This window comes from Heptranchias perlo, chromosome 23 (assembly GCF_035084215.1).
Source record: "Heptranchias perlo isolate sHepPer1 chromosome 23, sHepPer1.hap1, whole genome shotgun sequence".
NCBI lineage: Eukaryota > Metazoa > Chordata > Chondrichthyes > Hexanchiformes > Hexanchidae > Heptranchias > Heptranchias perlo.
In genome coordinates this window covers 4,096,168-4,117,229 of record NC_090347.1, presented here as the reverse complement: position 1 = coordinate 4,117,229, position 21,062 = coordinate 4,096,168, and the positions used below count along the sequence as shown (strand labels likewise).

At 44.1% G+C, this 21,062-nt stretch overlaps 1 protein-coding gene across 1 annotated transcript in view; it reads right to left on the bottom strand.

Annotated features, from left to right (window-relative positions):
- Window positions 1–5,421: 5,421 nt before the first annotated feature.
- LOC137341012 (sulfotransferase 2B1-like) overlaps window positions 5,422–21,062 on the bottom strand; it is a 31,057-nt gene continuing 15,416 nt past the window's right edge. The window contains exons 3-6 of the mRNA XM_068003836.1: window positions 18,965–19,091; window positions 18,048–18,142; window positions 6,991–7,171; window positions 5,422–5,978 (exon numbers count right to left, since the gene is read on the bottom strand). Coding sequence (XP_067859937.1) covers window positions 5,869–5,978; window positions 6,991–7,171; window positions 18,048–18,142; window positions 18,965–19,091 — 513 coding nt within the window. The 3' untranslated portion in view covers window positions 5,422–5,868. The remainder of the gene's footprint in view (window positions 5,979–6,990; window positions 7,172–18,047; window positions 18,143–18,964; window positions 19,092–21,062) is intronic.

Below are 21,062 nucleotides of genomic sequence, written 5' to 3'. Positions count from 1 at the left end.
AACCTCTCCACATTTTTTTACCTTTTCTCCTTTAAGACGCTCCGCAAAACCTACCTCTTTGATCAACTTTTTGGCCACCTGTCCTAATATCTCCTTATGTGGCTCGGTGTCAAATTTTGTTTGATAATCGCTCCTGTGAAGAGCCTTGGGATCTTTTACTACATTAAAGGCGCTATATAAATGCAAGTTGTTGTTGAATTATCCTGTGTCTCTGAAACCTTTATTTGTATGATGCAGACACCGTGCTTTTGAGTCTGAAGCATTGACCGAGAATGGAAACACAGCTAGAAATATATCGGAAATAATTTGAATACTGAAGTGCACACTAGATTGACTAGACGGTCACCATTAAGGGTCAGCGGGAGGACTAGAATAGGAATTGTGTACATCTTTTGCTGAAGATTATCAGCGCTAAACGCAATAATTTGGATAATTGTGACTGGTGACATGGGGGGATGGATTTTAACCTGGCCCACCCAGCGTACATTTGTACAGGTTGGAATATTAACTGTGGATGCTTAAAATAAAAAAGAATCCTCATGAAATTCCGGTTTTAACAATCTCAATGGCAGGACCTGATTTTTTTCAATGGAAATCAGCCCCGCTGCAATGAACACTTCAGCAGGATCTACCCGGACCGACCTGGATACAGCAATGAAATCCAAGCTGAGGCCAATTGGAAGATGAGCTATTGCAATTCAAATCCGCATAGTCTACACATTCGGTGCATATTGAACGGTAGGATCCGTTTTGAATTTTCCCGAATCGGTTTCCTGCCCGCAGTCAGCCGGATCGAGAGGCTGGCTGGCAGGAAGGCATGCGGTGACAGGCCGCAGCCGGGGCTCGGAGAGGAAAGAGATATCGGGGCCATGGGGGACATCGGGCGGGGTGGGGTGGGCGAAAGAGGAGAGGGTGGAGAGATCGTGGGCCGGGAGGTGGAGATCGGGAGGGGGGGTGCGGGGGGAGGCAGAAGCATTGGACATTGGAAGTTGGGAGGTTGATATGTTTGACTTTAATATCAATGGAAAGAAACTTTTGGTTAGAGAGGAAGTACCAGATAATGGCACTGGTACAAGTGGCAATATATGTCGAACTTTAGAAATGTGACAAATGGAAATTTTGGCCATAGTTTCTCTTGTTTTTACTTAATTTTAAATACCATCATTAGATGTTATAAACAAGATGTCTGATTTGCTGGTCACAGTACCTCTTTGAAGGGAAGGGAAGTATTAACATGATGATTTAACTGCAAATTTGTTTTTTTTATTATTCAGTCATGGGATGTGGGCGTCGCTGGCGAGGCCGGCATTTATTGCCCATTCCTAATTGCCCTTGAGAAGGTGGTGGTGAGCCGCCTTCTTGAACCGCTGCAGTCCGTGTGGTGAAGGTTCTCCCACAGTGCTGTTAGGAAGGGAGTTCCAGGATTTTGACCCAGCGACAATGAAGGAACGGCGATATATTTCCAAGTCGGGATGGTGTGTGGCTTGGAGGGGATCGTGCAGGTGGTGTTGTTCCCATGTACCTGCTGCCCTTGTCCTTTTAGGTGGTAGAGGTCGCGGGTTTGGGAGGTGCTGTCGAAGAAGTCTTGGCGAGTTGCTGCAGTGCATCCTGTGGATGGTACACACTGCAGCCACAGTGCGCTGGTGATGAAGGGAGTGAATGTTTAGGGTAGTGGATGGGGTGCCAATCAAGCGGGCTGCTTTGTCCTGGATGGTGTCGAGCTTCTTGAGTGTTGTTGGAGCTTCACTCATCAAGGCAAGTGGAGAGTATTCCATCACACTCCTGACTTGTGCCTTGTAGATGGTGGAAAGGCTTTGGGGAGTCAGGAGGTGAGTCACTCACCGCAGAATACCCAGCCTCTGACCTGCTCTTGTAGCCACAGTATTTATGTGGCTGGTCCAGTTAAGTTTCAGGTCAATGGTGACCCCCAGGATGTTGACGGTGGGGGATTTGGCGATGGTAATGCTGTTGAATGTCAAGGGGAGGTGTTTAGCCCAAACCTGGATGTTGTCCAGGTCTTGCTGCATGCGGGCTCGGACTGCTTGATTATCTGAGGGGTTGCGAATGGAACTGAACACTGTGCTATCATCAGCGAACATCCCCATTTCTGACCTTATGATGGAGGGAAGGTCATTGATGAAGCAGCTGAAGATGATTAGGCGTAGGCCACTGCCCTGAGGAACTCCTGCAGCAATGTCCCATTAGAATAAACCTGTTTGGTCTTTTATGAAAATTGTTTTCAAGATGGATATGTATCTTTTGAAGTGGATTCGGAGGCAGTAGAATCCTACATACTATCTAGGATCAAGTTGGCAATAAGAGGGAGGATTGTTTGCACTGTGGCAGAATACAATGATACCTATAAATTACTGACACCTAAGGAACTGGCATCAGCTGTCCCATTTTCTGTAGGTGTCCATTTTGAAAGAAAGGTCATTAAATGTACTGTAAAAATTTTCAATAGAATGGGGAGTTCTTTACCCAGCATCCATAGCAGCAGAGAAACCACTATCGCTGGGATCGAGCTGTGCAAGCATTCATTACCAGAGATAGAGTGCTTTCTCTGCCTCGGTGGATGCTGGGTAAAGTGCTCCCCATTCCACAAAAGCCTTTTCTTTCACAAAAGCCGCTGCCGCCTCACATTGACCTGCGTGTCCCGTGTTTTAAGTTGTAAAAGGGCTTGGTGCATTGAAGGCTGTCCGTAGTTGGTAATTTGCGAGTGTCCGTGGTTTCGGAGTGCCTCTTGTATATTTTACCATGGAAGTTATTTGGGTCCCTCAATAAGTGTCTGTTTTTTGCAGCTGTCCATGTTTTTGTCCATTTATACTGGTTTCACTGTATATCCCATAAACTAAATGTATAAAGTTGTTTCAGATCATAAGGACTGTAGATTGGCACCTTCTCCGGTGAAAATAAGTGTTGAATTGTAATGAGCTACTGTAGTTAAATAAAACTAAATTTAAAATATGGTTCTCGGTTGATAGATGGAAATCTCTCCTATGCCTCTCCGTGCCTCTCTGATTGCTTTACACTGTGCCTCTCGTCCTCTATCTGTGGTTCTCTTTGCAGTTGTACTCACTCCTGTTCCCCCCGTCTGTGTCTGAGTGGGGCAGAATGCTGAAGTCCAAATGGCCGAGACCCGCACAAGCAATTATTAACTTCGCTAATCTTCCAGCACAAGAAAACTGCCACTCTGCTTTCTTCTCCTGTGCCTCGCACTCCCTCACCTTTCCTCCGCTACCCTCTCCCTCCCACTTCATCATCCTCCACTCTCAAGCAATAATAAATATTCCCTGGTTTCCCCAGTCCAGTCCATGATGCTATACCAACGGACTGGGGTCTGCTGCCTTCGATTTGCAGGCCCTAGGCTACTTCTTTCACCTTTGTTGGTAAACTGATAACTTTAGTTCCAAAAGCACAATGCGGGCTAAAGCGCCCATTGTACTTTTAACTCGACTGGTACTTTAATTTTTAAAAGAGGGGGTCTAGGGCATGCAGGAGCTGGGAAGCAAGCAGAATAGTTGATGGCCAGGCTTTTGGCCAGTGGGGGGGGAGACAGGAGTAAAAATATCTTGTGTTTAATTTCTGCTTGAATAAACCCGATTTGTAGATTACAGCAACCAGGTAGAGTTATCTTAACTAGGAAACCCAAGAGTACATGTAATTTCCGGTGAGCAATTTATCGTAACTAATTCTATTTAACCAATGTAAGGAGTCTTACAACACCAGGTTATAATCCAACAGTTGGACTATAACCTGGTGTTATAAGACTCTTTACATTTGTCCACACCAGTCCATCACCGGCATCTCCACATCATGTCTATTTAACCAGACAGCGTGTGCGTATAAGCTAACTATTCAGTTCATAGGGAAATGGCTCACTTACAGGCCTGACCTTTGTTGCTCAGCATGAGAGAGATATCTGGGTACAGCCTGAAAATTATAACTGTTTCGGAAGCCTAGATTCATGCTTGCCTGATTTTGTAATCCCCACCTGGCAATTTAAATGATAAAATTGGTAAAAAATGGTGACATAAAGGCAAGGGAGTCGTTAGAAGAACGAAAGAAGTCAGACTTTTTCCCCCACTGAGAAAGTTATTAGAACTTGGAATGTATTAGCACAAGTGGCTTTAGAGGCAGATAACAACTTTTTTTGTTTTTTTAAGAAGGATATTAGGGAAAGGGCAGGTACTGACACAATGGGGTCGATATTAACCCCCCCCCACCATGACGGCCCGGAGTGGGGGGGGGGGGGTTAAAAATGAAAACTCGTGATACATGACCCCCAACCCCGCCGTGTACGCGTCCGTTGCTGCTTTTACGGCGGTGGGTTGCGTGGGGCGCCCGTGTCCCGCTCTCGAGAGGTGGGACACTTCACTATAATATCTAAATCGGGCTCCCACAGTGCAGTTGGGAGCCTGATTTAAATTTAACCCTGGTTGGCGAGCAGGTAAGTGCTTTTTATAGCACTGCTTGTGAACCAGGAGGACAGGAGTGTTCCCCCCCCGGACCGCCCCCCCCCAAGCAAACCTCCTGTCGATCGCGGCCTCTCTTCGCTTCCGTGATTGGCCGACACCCCCGCCACAAGCCCCTGCTGCGGCCTTGTACTGCAGCCTGTCAATCTGGACGGCTGCTGGGCGGGAAACGGAATAAAAAAGGATAATGAGGTCCTGCTGTTAACCTGCAAATGTCGGGGCCAATGGACCAATTTAGTATTTTGTGTGTTGTAATTTCCAATGGTTACGCTCACTACATGGAGGTGCTCTAACTAGGAAAATGGAGCAGGTCACAGAAAGAATAGCCAAGATCCAATTTATATCCACTGGCAAATTCTCAACTGTCCCAGACAGTAGTTCTGGATTCAACAGTGTCTGGATATCGAAGGTGACATGTGTTCTATTACATTCTGATTCCATTAGTCTCATTATATTTCATCCATTATATACTTAGAACACACTTTTTTTGACCCATGTGTAACAACACATCAGTTTAAATTTCCCTACTGTGCCAGTGTGACATTTCCCATTCCCACCCCTGCTATTACTGTGCCTTCCTCAGTGAGGCTATCAAATTCGAGGTGTTTTATGCTGTGGGCCCTGTGTCCACTAGGAGCTGGGTGGAGACTGGCCAAACACATTTCACGTAGGACAACTCGTTACACTGTAGACAACAGGCTTTATCCCATCAGTTTGGACTGAATTCAAACTCAGGTCCCAGAGGTAGAAAGCCAGTATCCAACCCACTGTTCCACTCGCATGGTCATTGAATCAACCCAATACTCAAGTAATTGTGATTTTTAAATATTTTAGGTGTAGCACATCTGTCTTCAGCTTTGTTAAACTACCTATAATTAGTTTTAATTGCAAAGCATAGATAATGGACGTTAAGCATGGGCATTCATATTCTATTATCTGCTGGTAATACAGAAGAAATCTTGCTTTATTTTTCATGCTTTCAGTTATAGAGGCATCATTTTCAGATAAAACAGTAAACGATAGCACAAAACAATAGTTATTTTAAAATAGATTAATTTGAAATTAGAAGTTACATTGTTGATCACTGGATCAGATACATTTTAATTTGAGATTAAATTGAATTTGTCCTACTGTTATATAATCTTTAAATGTAATAAAAGGCAGATTCACATACACTTGCAAACTTAACTGTGGCATTCAGCCAGGCTGGGGATTGAATGTAAAAGCTTTCACTTGGCACATCTCCCATCAGCGTAGGAAGACTGGAAATCTACCAAAGTGAGGAATAATTAGCGGCATATAATTATTACATTTTTTAGCAAGTTGGATCAGGATTTAGTGGCACTGATATAAAGCCAGTTATATATTTTCTGGACTTGCAATTCTTAAGCCTTCAGTCATTGCAAAATGTGAAATTCAATCCTTTCGTTCTTTCGGCAAACAATGAATTAAAATATTCAGTCTGGGCTGTGGTGAAATGGTTTTTCCAGTCTCCAGCGATACCTGTAACAAAGTGCATCCTATTTACTACAACAGCTTTTAAAAAAAATTACATTAGACTACCATTAAGAGAGAGAAGAACTTGCATTTATATAGAGCCTTTCACGACTTCAGGATGTCCCAAAGTGCTTTACAACCAATTATGTACTTGTGAAGTGTTGTAATGTAGGAAATGCGGCAGCCAATTTGCGCACAGCAAGATCCCACAAACAGCAATGTGATAATGACCAGATAATCTGTGTTTTTTTTTTAAAAAAGAGATGTTGGCTGAGGGATGAATATTGGCCAGGACTCCAGGGAGAACCCCCTGCTCTTGTTCAAAAAATAGAACCATGGGATCTTTTGCGTCCACCTGAGAGGGCAGACGGGGCCTTCGTTTAACATCGTATTTGAAAGACGGCACCTCTGATAGTGCAGCACTCCCTCAGTGCTGCACTGGGATGTCAGCCTAGAGTGTGTATTCACATCTCTGGAGTGGGGACTTGAACACACAACCTTGCGACTCAGAGAGAGTGCTGCCACTGAGCCACGGCTGACAGTGTGATTTTTACTAATGCTTTTACAAACATCTATACTATATTGAAAGTCTTGCATCTGGTGCTTACTTTCTGTTTGGCTCAAGGTGAAACATCAGCAAATCAGAACTGCAGAGATGGGAATGTACAAATCAAAGGCAAGGGCAGCAGCTTAAAAAAAAACTGCCAATGAAAAAAGCTAAGGAGTTAGAAAACAACCAACCAATCCTGAATGAGCAGTCAAGATAACCCACCATATATAATAACATTTTTTAAAAAGTGAACCAATTGAAACAAAACTGATTTGGGGGGGGGGAAAAAAAATCACCCACCATTTTCTCAGTAACTGGAGAGAAGGAAGAAGCAGCAGGCATTGGAGTACATAAAACTTAATGCATCACTTTGCGGAGCTTAATGCTAAGACTTTGCACGAGTAGCGACGGCAGCTTTAAAAAAAAAGAATCCCTTGAGTTCTTTAAAAGGAATCCTTCCCAAGTTACCTTTTCTTAAGAAGTTGGATTTTGTTTGATCCATCAGCTCCTTGGGTACAAAGCTGTAGTTGGACATTTTGTTGTGCTTCATGTTGTTGAATTTGCTTTGGTTCACAATTGCCTCAATTGCATTGTCACTGAGCTGCTTTCCGAGAAATTCCCCTAGTTTCACCAAAACACCTCGCATATCCTGAAAAGAATTTTTCCAGCCTTTAAAATTTCTCACATGATCATCGCTGGCCAGCTTCACAGGGTGTTAGCTTTGATTACAGATTTAGAAAATATTTAATCTTTGTACAATGTTAATTGGAGCGAGAAGAAATCCTAGCTGATTAGAACATAGATAGAGGTGCACTTTGCTGAACTATGCTCCATCACATTCACATAATTTAGTTCAAAAATGCAAGTAGTTTATCGGCAGCATGTGTTCAAGATGCAGTGGAGTAAACCGCTCCAATTTAAGTTTTCAAGTTGGCCTCATTTCAGAATCTAGAATTTTTTCCTGAAATTACATTTTGACATTAAAAATAGGTAATATTATTTAAGGAACCACCAGGAATCACCGCCATTTAAATAAAGCAAATATAAAACAGTGCATTTCCGGGTTAGAAAAGGTGAGTGAAAAATAATATCTTCAGAATAGTTTTCATGTTATTATGCTCCATTTCGGATTGGCCCCTCACTTTACGTGCAGGGAGGAGGCCAAAATAAAAATCACGGTCAGTGTCCATCCTAAAAATAGTCAAGGCATGTGATCTCCCCAAACTCCTTACTGCGTAAAATTCTCACCCACAGGCAAAAGCGTTCAATAATTTAAGAGACGGTCTGCATTACAAGTTATGGCTGAATATTGATATTAACTTTACCAAAGTTGTTTCTGTGTACTCAGTTTGGGAAAGGTGGGACGGAGAATGTTTGGTGGAGGATAAACTCCATTAAAGTAAAGTTTCTTTTGAGGATTGGATGGTGCAGTGGGTTGACATTAGGGTTTTCCTCTTTGCAGTGCCTGTGGAATCAGCATTCCTCAGGGAAAGTGAAGAGGAAAATGGGACAGAGATCCATTACATCAGATCTCTGCCCCCGCTACTGCACCACGGCTCCCCCCAAGGTACATCACTGGACCCGCGCCTGTAGTGAGTGCGGGCCTATAGAGGAAACTGGCCGCATTGTCCTTTCTACTCAGACCTTGGTCTGAATCTAGCCCTCAAAGAGGATGAACATATTCTCTCCTGTCTGCTCTAGCGTGTTCCCATATGAAATGAGTTTAGGCAATTTGAAAGCATTTCCTAGTGAGCACAGGATCGCAGCAAAAAGCTGCCTGCAAGTTTGCATTGACTTGAGGGAGATACTCAATCACTAGAGGCAATTCAAAGAGCCACGAGGTTAATTCTTTGCATTGGAGGGCCGAGTTAAGGGGAAAGACTGAAGAAACTTGGGCTCTTTGGTCTTCAAAAGGAGCTGACTGAGGTAACTTATGGTGGTAAGTTATATAGTAAACAGTGTATAACTCTGCTTCAAACTTAACTGACATTGGGGCAGGGGTCACAGGTTTAAACTAATAAATTGTTACTGATGTCGGAAGTTCTTCACACAAAGCGAAGAGAACATCTAAATGGACTTCCAGATAGAGTAGTGGAGGTGAAGGCCCTGGAATCATTGAAGAAGCATGATGCTATGATAGGGATCTGTAGGGTCTTTCTGGAGAGATGAGTTAAGTTGGGTCAAATGGCCCTCCTCATCTGCATCCATCTTGTGAAGTCAAATGAGAGCAACAGGCTTCCTAAGTTGTTACTGGCTGGTTCCAAAACAAAAGGGGGGGGGGGAGAGCTTTTCCTCGTGCAAGAGCAGCAAGCACGGAGAATAAAAGCACAAAAACCCTGTAGACTGTCTGAGGATAAGGCTCAGTAGACTGTCAGTGTAAGAGATTACATTCTTGCTGTGAGACTTCAGAGAATATAAAGTTCGGAGTAAATTGCCTCACCATATCATGAGCCTATACTGAGGTATATGGAGTGTTAATAAATGAATAATGAACCTGTTTCATGTCGTTTACAATTTGGTCTAAGCTCTGCCTTTTAAGTTCATGTCACGCTACACGTAACCCCACCAGCAAAAAAAAAGTTATCTGTTTTTAACACAACGGGTCATTCTCTGTCTTTCTCTTCCTTTCGGACGTTTCTCTCTCTCTCTCTCTGTCTGTCTTTTGTTCTGGCCGTTTGTGTATTCGGTGGTCCTGTAGGTAACATCACTCTGTCTGAACACTTTGATTGCCTTGACAACGGGCAGTTGGAAAGATTATCTGTAATCACCAGGTATTGTTCTCTGACTATAAATGCAATAACCTTCCATGGAATCCCACACTCGCTCACCTGACGAAGGAGAAAGCCTCCGAAAGCTTGTGATTTTCAAATAAAACAGTTGGACTATAACCTGGTGTTGTAAGATTCCTTACATCGGCCTTTTAAGAATTGAGATTCAATGGGAAAAATTGCATAAGGCCTGTGAGAGTGCGTGCACCAAGGTTCTCTGTTGATGCACTAGAGGCCTTGGTGCAAGAGGTGGACAGAAGGAGGGACAACCCATCGGCAGGGAGGAGGGGGGGCCCCCCCAAGAGGCCCTCCAGCCATATACCCAAAAGGCAGTGGGGGAACGAAGTCAATGCCAGGTGCACAGCACCATGAACATGGATGCAGTGCAGGAAGAAGTTCAATGCTTTGACAAGACTGGTGAAGGTGAGTGAGGTCAACTGAATGGTGGTGGACAATTAAACAACTAACGGGAGGAGGAGGCTCTGTAAACATTCCCATCCTTAATGATGGCAGAGTCCAGCACGTGAGTGCAAAAAACAAGGCTGAAGCGTTTGCAACCATCTTCAGCCAGAAGTGCCGAGTGGATGAGCCATCTCGGCCTCCTCCCGATATCCCCACCATCACAGAAGCCAGGGAAATTGTGTTTGACAAATCTACTAGTTTTTTGAGGGACTAACTAGCAGGGTAGATGAGGGGGAACCAGTGGATGTAGTATATTTGGATTTTCAAAAGGCATTCGATAAGGTGCCACACAAGAGGTTGTTACACAAGATTAGGGCTCATGGGATTGGGGATAATATATTATGGATAGAGGATTGATAAACAGACAGAAAACAGAGAGTAGAAATAAACGGGTCATTTTCAGGTTGGCAGGCTGTAACTAGTGGGGTGCCGCAGGGATCAGTGCTTGGACCTTAGCTATTTACAATCTATATCAATGACTTAGATGAAGGGACCGAGTGTAATGTATCCAAGTTCAACGATGACACAAAGCTAGGTGGGAAAGTAAGCTGTGAGGATGCAAAGCGATATAGACAGGTTAAGTGAATGGGCATGAAGGTGGCAGATGGAGAATAATGTTAGTTGTTTAATTGTCCACCACCATTCACGACTGGATGTGGCAGGACTGCAGAGCTTTGATCTGATGTGTTGGTTGAGGAATCGCTTAGCTCTGTCGATAGCATGTTGCTACCGCTGTTTAGCATGCTTGTAGTCCTGTGTTGTAGCTTCACCAGGTTGGCACCTCATTTTTAGGTATGCCTGGTGCTGCTCCTGGCATGCTCTTCTACACTCATTGAACCGGGGTTGATTCCATGCCTTATTGGTAATGGTAGAGTGAGGAATATGCCGGGCCATGAGGTTACAGATTGTGGTGGAATACAATTCTGCTGCTGCTGATGGCCCTCAAGGATGCCCAGTTTTGAGCTGCTAGATCTGTTCTGAATCTATCCCATTTAGTGTGGAGATGCCGGTGATGGACTGGGGTGGACAAATGTAAGGAGTCGTACAACACCAGGTTATAGTCCAACAGCTTTATTTGAAATCACAAGCTTTCGGAGCTGCATTAGGGTTAGGGTTAGGGTTAGGGGTCTGTTGGACTATAACCTGGTGTTGTACGACTCCTTACATTTATCCCATTTAGCACAGTGGATGGTGTCCTCAGTGTGAAGACGGGACTTGATCTCCACAAGGACAGTGCGGTGGTCACTTCTACCAATACTGTCATGGACAGATGCATCTGTGACAGGTAGATTGGTGAGGACGAGGTCAAGTAGGTTTTTCCCTCGTGTTGGTTCACTCACCACCTGCCGCAGGCCCAGTCTGGTGAGATCCTGAATGAATATTTCACATCGGTATTTACGGTTGAGAAAGGCATGGATGTTAGGGAACTTGGGGAAATAAATAGTGATGTCTTGAGGAGTGTACATATTACAGAGAGGGAGGTGCTGGAAGTCTTAACGCGCATCAAGGTGGATAAATCTCCGGGACCTGATGAAATGTATCCCAGGACGTTATGGGAGGTTAAGGAGGAAATTACGGGTCACCCAGCAGAGATATTTGAATCATCCACCGCTACAGGTGAGGTGCCTGAAGATTGGAGGGTAGCAAATGTTGTGCCTTTGTTTAAGAAGGGCGGCAGGGAAAAGCCTGGGAACTACAGACCGGTGAGCCTGACATCTGTAGTGGGTAAGTTGTTAGAGGGTATTCTGAGGGACAGGATCTACAGGCATTTGGAGAGGCAGGGACTAATTAGGAACAGTCAGCATGGTTTTGTGAGAGGAAAATCATGTCTCACGAATTTGATTGAGTTTTTTGAAGGGGTAACCAAGAAGATAGATGAGGGCTGTGCAGTAGACGTGGTCTACATGGACTTTAGCAAAGCCTTTGACAAGGTACCGCATGGTAGGTTGTTACATAAGGTTAAATCTCACGGGATCCAAGGTGAGGTAGCCAATTGGATACAAAATTGGATTGACAACAGAAGACAGAGGGTGGTTGTAGAGGGTTGTTTTTCAAACTGGAGGCCTGTGACCAGCGGTGTGCCTCAGGGATCGGTGCTGGGTCCGCTGTTATTTGTTATTTATATTAATGATTTGGCCAGTTATGATGCTACCGAGCCACTCTTGGTGATGGACATTGAAGTCCCCCACCCAGAGTACATTTTGTGCCCTTGATACCCTCAGTGCTTCCTCCAAGTGGTGCTCAACATGGAGGAGGACTGATTCATCAGCTGAGGGAGGGCAGAAGGTGGTAATCAGCAGGAGGTTTCCTTGCCCATATTTGACCTGATGCCATGAGATTTCATGGGGTCCAGAGTCAATGTTGAGGACTCCCAGGGCCACTCCCTCCTGACTGTATATCACTGTACCGCCACCTATGGTGGGTCTGTCGTGGCGGTGGAACAGGACATACCCAGGGATGGTGATGGAAGAGTCTGGGACGTTGGCTGAAAGGTATGATTCTGTGAGTATGGCTATGTCAGGCTGTTGCTTGACTAGTCTGTGGGACAGCTCTCCCAATTTTGGCACAAGTCCCCAGACGTTAGTGAGGAGGACTTTGCAGGGTCGACTGGGCTTGGTTTGCCTTTGTCGTGTCCGGTGCCTAGCGGTCCGATGCTGGGTGGTCCGTCCAGTTTTATTCTTATTATGACTTTTAGTAGCGAAATTGTACAACTGAGTGGCTTGCTGGGCCATTTCAGAGGGCGATTAAGAATCAACCACATTGCTGTGGGTCTGGAGGCCATATAGGCCAGACCGGGTAAGGACGGCAGGTTTCCTTCCCTAAAGGACATTAGTGAACCAGATGGGTTTTTACGACAATCCGGTAGTTTCATGGTTACCATTACTGATACTAGTTTTTTTTAATTTCTGATTTTATTTAATTAATTGAATTTAAATTCCCCAGCTGCCGTGGCGGGATTTGAACTCATGACTCAGCCATAACCACTACACTACCGTACCTGATAGCGGAAGCAACATGCTTTGGACAAAGCCAAGCGATTCCACAACCAACGGATCAGATCAAAGTGCTGCAGTCCTGCCACATCCCGTCATGAATGGTGGTGGACAATTAAACAACTAACGGGAGGAGGAGGCTTTGTGAACATTCCCATCCTCAATGATGGCGGAGTCCAGCACGTGAGTGCAAAAGACAAGCACTGAAACGTTTGCAACTATCTTCAGCCAGAAGTGCCGAGTGGATGACCCATCTCGGCCTCCTCCCGATATCCCCACCATCACAGAAGCCAGTCTTCAGCCAATTCGATTCACTCCACGTGATATCAACGGCTGAGTTCACTGGATACAGCAAAGGCTATGGGCCCCGACAACATCCCGGCTGTAGTGCTGAAGTATAAATACTGAGGCTACAAGAGCAGGTCAGAGGCTGGGTATTCTGCGGCGAGTGACTCACCTCCTGACTCCCCAAAGCCTTTCCACCATCTACAAGGCACAAGTCAGAAGTGTGATGGAATACTCTCCGCTTGCCTGGATGAGTGCAGCTCCAACAACACTCAAGAAGCTCGACACCATCCAGGACAAAGCAGCCCGCTTGATTGGCACCCCATCCACCACCCTAAACATTCACTCCCTTCACCACCGGCGCACTGTGGCTGCAGTGTGTACCATCCACAGGATGCACTGCAGCAACTCGCCAAGACTTCTTCAACAGCACCTCCCAAACCTGCGACCTCTACCAGCTGGAAGGAAAAGGGCAGCAGGCACATGGGAACAACACCACCTGCACGTTCCCCTCCAAGTCACACACCATCCCGACTTGGAAATGTATTGGCCGTTCCTTCATCGTCGCTGGGTCAAAATCCTGGAACTCCCTTCTTAACAGCACTGTGGGAGAACCTTCACCACACGGACTGCAGCGGTTCAAGAAGGCGGCTCACCACCACCTTCTCAAGGGCAATTAGGGATGGCCAATAAATGTGGGCCTCGCCAGCGACGCCCACATCCCATGAACGAATTTTTAAAAAGTGGGGAAATATGAGGTTATTAATGATAGGAAAAATAGAAAAACTGAATTTTTTCAAATGGTGAGAAACTATTGAATGTTGGTGTTCGAGGGATTTGGGAGTCCTCGTACACGAAATAAAGAGAGTTAGCTAGCATGCAGGTACAGCAAGCAATTGGGAAGGCAAATGGTACGTTGGCGTTTATTGCAAGGGGGTTGGAGTACAAGAGTAAGGAAGTCTTGCCGCAGTTGTACAGGGCTTTGGTGAGACCGCACCTGGAGTACTATGTAGTTTTGGTCTCCTTTCCTAAGGAAGGATGTACTTTGCTGTAGAGACGGTGCAATGAAGGTTCCTAGATTGATTCCTGGAACGAGACGGTTGTCCTATGTGGAAAGATTGAGTAGAATGGACCTATACTCTCTCGAGTTCAGAAGAATGAGAGGTGATCTAATTGAAACATAAGATTCTAATACACCTTGACAGGGGAGATGCTGAGAGGATGTTTCCCTTGGCTGGAAAATCTAGAACCAGGGAGCATAGTCTCAGGATAAGGGTGCGGACATTTAGGACTGAGATGAGGAGGAATTTCTTCACTCAGAGGGTCGTGAATCTTTGGAATTCTCTACCCCAGAGGGCTGTGGATGTTCAGTCATTGAGTATGTTCAAAACAGAGACCGATAGATTTTTGGACTCTAAGGGAATCTAGGGATATGGGGATTGGGCAGGAAAGTGGAGTTGAGGTCGAAGATTAGCCATGATCTTATTGAATGATGGAGCAGGCTCGAGGGGCCGGATGACCTATTCCTGCGCCATGTTCTTATGTCCCAGCTTTTCACAAGTAATTCTAATCCCTGTGTGAGGTGTAGCAATGCTCACAATGTACATCCGTTGCTGCTTCCCCCAACATTCCACCATTCTGTGCATGTGTATGTTTTCATTTAAGCTTCCAAATCATAAGACCGTGATCCCTCCAGCCTGCCAGCAACGCCCACATCCCATGAACGAATAAAAAAAAAAGAAATGGCCGAGCAATTAAACAAATACTTTGGTTCTGTCTTCATGGAAGAGGACACAAATAACTTCCCAGAAATGCTAGGGAACCAAGGGACTAGAGAGAAGGAGGAATTAAAGGAAATTAGTATTAGTAAAAAAATAATGCTGGAGAAATTAATGGGACTGAAAGCTGATAAATCCCCAGGACCTGATAATCTGTATCCCAGAGTAATAAAAGAGGTCGCCATGGAAATAGTGGATGCATTAGTTGTCATCTTCCAAAATTCTATAGATTATGGAACAGTTCCTGCAGATTGGAGGGTGGCAAATGTAACCCCACTATTTAAAAAAGGAGGGAGAGAGAAAACAGGGAACTACAGACCGGTTAGCCTAACCTCAGTAGTGGGGAAAATGCTAGATTCTATTATAAAGGATGTGATAACGGGACACTTAGAAAATATCAATGGGATTAGACAAAGTCAACATGGATTTATGAAAGGGAAATCATGTTTGACAAACGGACTGGAGTTTTTTGAGGATGTAACTGGTAGAATAGATAAGGGAGAACCAGTGGATGTGGTTTATTTGGATTTTCAGAAGGCCTTTGATAAAGTCCCACATAAGAGGTTAGTGTGCAAAATTAAAGCACATGGGATTGGGGGTAATATACTGGCATGGATTGAAAATTGGTTAACAGACAGGAAACAGAGAGTAGGAATAAATGGGTCTTTTTCGGGGTGGCAGGCGGTGACTAGTGGGGTACCACAGGGATCAGTGCTTGGGCCCCAGCTATTCACAATATATATCAATGATTTGGATGAGGGAACCAAATGTAATATTTCCAAGTTTGCTGACAACACAAAACTAGGTGGGATCGTGAGTTGTGAGGAGGATGCAAAGAGGCTTCAAGGCGGTTTAGACAAAGTTGAGTGAGTGGGCAAATACATGGCAGATGCAGTATAATGTGGATAAATGTGAAGTTATCCACTTCGGAAGGAAAAACAGAAAGGCAGAGTATTATTTAAATGGTGATAGATTGGGAAATGTTGATGTTCAAAGGGACCTGAGTGTCCTTGTACACCAGTCACTGAAAGCAAACATGCAGGTGCAGCAAGCAGTTAGGAAGGCAAATGCTATGTTGGTCTTCATTGCAAGAGGATTTGAGTACAGGAGCAAGGATGTCTTACTGCAGTTATACAGGGCCTTGGTGAGACCACACCCGGAGTATTGTGTGCAGTTTTGGTCTCCTTACCTAAGAAAGAATATTTTTGCCACAGAGGGAGTGCAGCGATGGTTCACCAGACTGATTCCTGGGCTGGCAGGATAGTCGTATGAGGAGAGATTGGGTCGACTCGGCCTGTATTCACTCGAGTTTAGAAGAATGAGAGGGGATCTCATTGAAACGTATAAAATTCTGACAGGGCTAGACAGACTGGATGCAGGGAGGATGTTTCCCCTGGCTGGGGGGTCCAGAACGAGAGGTCACAGTCTCAGGATACGGGGTAGGACATTTATGACTGAGATGAGGAGAAATTTCTTCACTCAGAGGGTGGTGAACCTGTGGAATTCTCCACCACAGAAGGCTGTGGAGGCCAAGTCACTGAATATATTTAAGGAGAGGATAGATAGATTTCTAGACACAGACGGCTTCAAGGGGTATGGGGAGGGAGTGGGAACATGGTATTGAGATAGAGGATCAGCCATGATCATATTGAATGGCGGAGCAGGCTCGAAGAGCCAAATGGCCTACTCCTGCTCCTATTTTCTATGTTTCTATGTCCCCGTGTCCTAGTATTCAAATCTAGGACACGGGGACTGGTCAAAAGCAGTTAGAAATGCATCAGCAGCCAGAAGCAATAATCCAGCCACTAACCTGTGAATCCTGCATGGTCCCTTTAAATAGCACTGGTGGGGGATCCTCCAGGCACTCCCAGACATGTTCAGATGGTCACGGTTAAGACTGTGCGTTGAGTTGAGCGTTGGACACCAGTTTGGGACTTATCACTTTAAATCAGCGTTACATGCTGATTGTATCCATTTCTCCTTACTTTACATGCTGCCGGCATTCGGTATTTGTTCATGCGCTAATACCGATACAAAGATGGCGTCCAGCGCACGCCACGCTGGAAATGTGCGTGCTCAGCCAAGGCATCATCTTAGCACCTCGGGAGGCTGCGTAGCGCTGAAACAACGGCCGCTACTCAGCTCAACTTCGAGCCTAATGTGTTAAAGTGCACACTCAACAACACCAACTTGCATTGATATAACACCTTTAAGGTAACAAAACAACCCAAGGGGCTTCACGGGAGGGTTATCAAACAGAATTTGACTCATTGTCCTCCATATCAGTGGGTTTAATTTGGGACAACACGCAATAATTGTCATCTCTGCTATTCAGCTGACATCAAAAAGGATTCGCAGAGGCTATTCAGAAGAAAGCTATAATCATTGAAACTAAAACACAAGATTGTGGATTATCTGCTTCCATTTATCAAAATCTCTAATCTAAACTGGTCAAATCTCTCTGGGCTGTAAGGACAAACTAGTCAAAAATCAAGAGTTTATCTGACTGACTGGAGACTCGATCATTACACATTGTGCCAGTAAGTCCTTATGTCTCATCTTCCCATCATGTAACTGATAGCAGCTTTCAAGGTCTGGGCAGCACCTTAATTTGTAATATTAAAGCGATATGACAATATTGAAAATATATTACAAAACTAATTTATCTCCACTGCAGTCATTTATCCTTCCGTATATACGTCAGTGCTCTGTTTTAACAATGAATGTTTGTTGTCCATTACAAAGCCCAATTTAAAGAAATGTTCTAATGCTACAATTTAATGTGAACCATTGGTAAGAGGGGGTTTACACAACTTCACCTATAGTAGTTATTGGGAGCCAAGCATGTTACATATTAAATAAAATGTAGGTTGTCTTGGGTCATATTACAGCATTAAAGAGTAAATGAAGTGACAGAAGAGCGAAAACTCACTCGTCTTGTTACAATGATGCTGTGCAATTCAGAGATCTAGTGAACCAGCTGTAGTAATAGAATTGGACTTCCAGCAAAAGGCTTGAATTGGAACCCCAATTCTAACAGTCATTTGGATTCAGATACCCTCAGTCATCCGGTTTGTGGTGCAGAGCACTCAATGCTTAGAACTAAGAAACACTCCCACTCTATTAAAACTGATGTTGGACAGGTAAAGGGCAGACTTTCCTCCTCTCCCAGCTAACGGGAATGGCAAAGCTGTAGCAGTGGAGGCACTAAAAGGAAACAAAACAAAATGTTCACATACCTGCAATGTCTCTTCATAAGTTAGAAACAAAAAGTTATCCTGGTCCTTTAGAGGCCACCAACTCTTAACATGATCAAACCAGCAGCCAAACATTACTATTTGAGGTGAAAAAAAATAGATTATTTAACAAATGTAGTCAGACACATACAAAAGAATATTGCTGTTCTCAGGAATCACTTGCGAAATAAACCAAAAATGCCAAACCATTGTCAAAGCACTTAAGAAGTTAAATTGAAGACCACGCTACAGGAGGAGAACAAACTCGAGAACTTTTTCCCAAAACCACCCTTCCCCCAAAGAAATAAGGACATCATTCATCCAGTGTGAAAGAAGTTCTTTCATTGCAATCACAAGGCAACATTGAAAGTGTCTCAAATGGTAATCAGAATGTAATTGGAAAATTATCTGGAGCTTTAGTTGTACAAGAAAGTTCTCTCATTTTTGTTAATGCAGTCTTGAGGCGCTCCAGCCTGCTGTGCAACAATGATTTATCAGACAAGAGTCTTAAGATTCCATGCTCAAAAGTCAGAGCACTTTTCATAAACTGGTGCATTTAAAGATGATTTTAGTGGAGGGACACATACTTTAGTATGTACTTTTATCCTTGCATCAATTGTAGATTAAACATAATAAAGGCAGAGCTGGGAGGCAGGACTGCTGCAACTGAAACATGCTGTTTGAACTAAAGTTTGTTTCATTGCACATTATAGGAAAATAGCACATCTTCTATTTATAGATATTCATTTTGTACTCTGTTGTTAGCTGCTAAAATGTGACCGGGCTTAACAGAAATTATGACAAGCCACCAAATCTGTTGAGTAAGCATCTCAACTAAAAGAAAAATGGGGAATTTATGTCCTTCTCCCAAGTCGAATATGACTGAAATAATCAATGAACTAATGGGTAGGGAGAATCACCTTTTCCTTCCAGGAACCTATGAAAGAACTCCTCAAAGGTGCCTGGATTCTCTAAGAACGTGGCCATATTGTGATAGTGAAAGAAAGAAACAAGCACATCCTTTGGATTTCGGGCCACATAAATAACCTGCAAAATAATGCAAAAAGTAAAATACAAATAGATAACAATACAGAAAAACACAATCACTTTAATATATTCAATTTAAGAATTTACATAGTTTAAATATTTTGATTGAATGATGGTTTAAGAAGGTTACTTTCATCTTTTGAATGAGATGTTAAACCGAGGCCCTGTTGCCCCCTCAGGTGGACGTAAAAGATCCCACGGCCGCTATTTCAAAGAAGAGCGGGGGAGTTATCCCCGGTGTCATAAGAACATAAGAAATAGGAGCAGGAGTAGGCCAATCGGCCCCTCGAGCCTGCTCCACCATTCAATAAGATCATGGCTGATCTGATCCTAACCTCAAATCTAAATTCATGTCCAATTTCCTGCCCGCTCCCCGTAACCCCTAATTCCCTTTACTTCTAGGAAACTGTCTATTTCTGTTTTAAATTTATTTAATGATGTAGCTTCCACAGCTTCCTGGGGCAGCAAATTCCACAGACCTACTACCCTCTGAGTGAAGAAGTTTCTCCTCATCTCAGTTTTGAAAGAGCAGCCCCTTATTCTAAGATTATGTCCCCTAGTTCTAGTTTCACCCATCCTTGGGAACATCCTTACCGCATCCACCCGATCAAGCCCCTTCACAATCTTATATGTTTCAATAAGATCGCCTCTCATTGTCCTGGCCAATATTTATCCCTCAACCAACATCACAAACAGATTACCTGGTCATTATCAAATTGCTGTTTGTGGGATCTTGCTGTGCGCAAATTGGCTGCCACGTTTCCTACATTACAACAGTGACTATATTTCATTGGCAGTAAAGCGCTTTGGGGCGTCCTGAGGTTGCGAAAGGTGCTGTATAAATGCAAGTCTGTCTTTCTTTGCACTGAAACGGGTGTGGTAGTGTCATGATTATGGTACCAGACTAGCAGCCCAGAGGCCATTTGTTCAATTCCAAGTTGTGAAGTTGATTCAATAGATCTGATAATTTGTGAGCTGGCACCAGAAAAGAAAAGTGAGCATGAGAGCTGCCAATTGTCACAAAAACCCAATTGGTTCACTAATGTCCTTCAGAGAAGGGAATCTGCTACTCCTATCTGGTTTGGCTCACATGACTCCAGTCCTACACTTTGTGGTTGACTCTTAATGCCTTCTGAAATAGCTTAGCAAGCCACTTAGTTGTAAAAATAATTGCTGGAAGCTGCACCACCACCTTCTCCGGGCAACTAGGGATCGACAATAAATGCGGCATTACCCACATTCCCTCAACGACGAGCTTCTTGGCATTCATCAATAAGATAGGAGCAACATGGGTTTCGGGTATAAACAATTCCCAGACTACCCGGTATTTCCCCAATTCATGGCATAAGCTAAACAGAATTCATTCCAATTAGCATAGGTGCTGTAAATGTTTTCGTTACGTATTTGTGGTGGAGAGAGTTGTACTCAGCCAACTCTGAAAATGTATCTTCTTTCTACTGGCGAAAGTTGTGCTAGTCTGTGTATTGAGGGGTGGAAGGGAGAAGAGGAGCTCTCATTCAAGCGAGTGTGGCTAGCAGATGGCTCCAGAAGAACGCGCATAATTTAAAGAGGAGCTCAAAAGTAAGATGTTGCTGTAAAGCACCCGTACAGAACACACAAGCATAAGAAAAGCTACATTTCTAAAATATACAAGTAGAAAACGCTGAACAAGAATATGGCAAGGCATTAAAAGTAAAAATAGCAAAGTTACGCAAATTACATTATCCATGACGTGATGGGAGGACAACTGCAGGAAGCAACTAGATCAAATCGCAGTCTCTCAGACCCCATTGCTTTTTCATTTAAAAAGGTAAAACTCTCACATAATAGGAATGACAACACATAGTAGGTGGAAGACCCACCCCCTCCAACAGAAGGGGCTCTTGCTCTATGACAGTTGCATGGGTAAGATGGGTATAGAGGGATATGGGCCAAGTGCAGGCAATTGGGACTAACTTAGTGGTATAAACT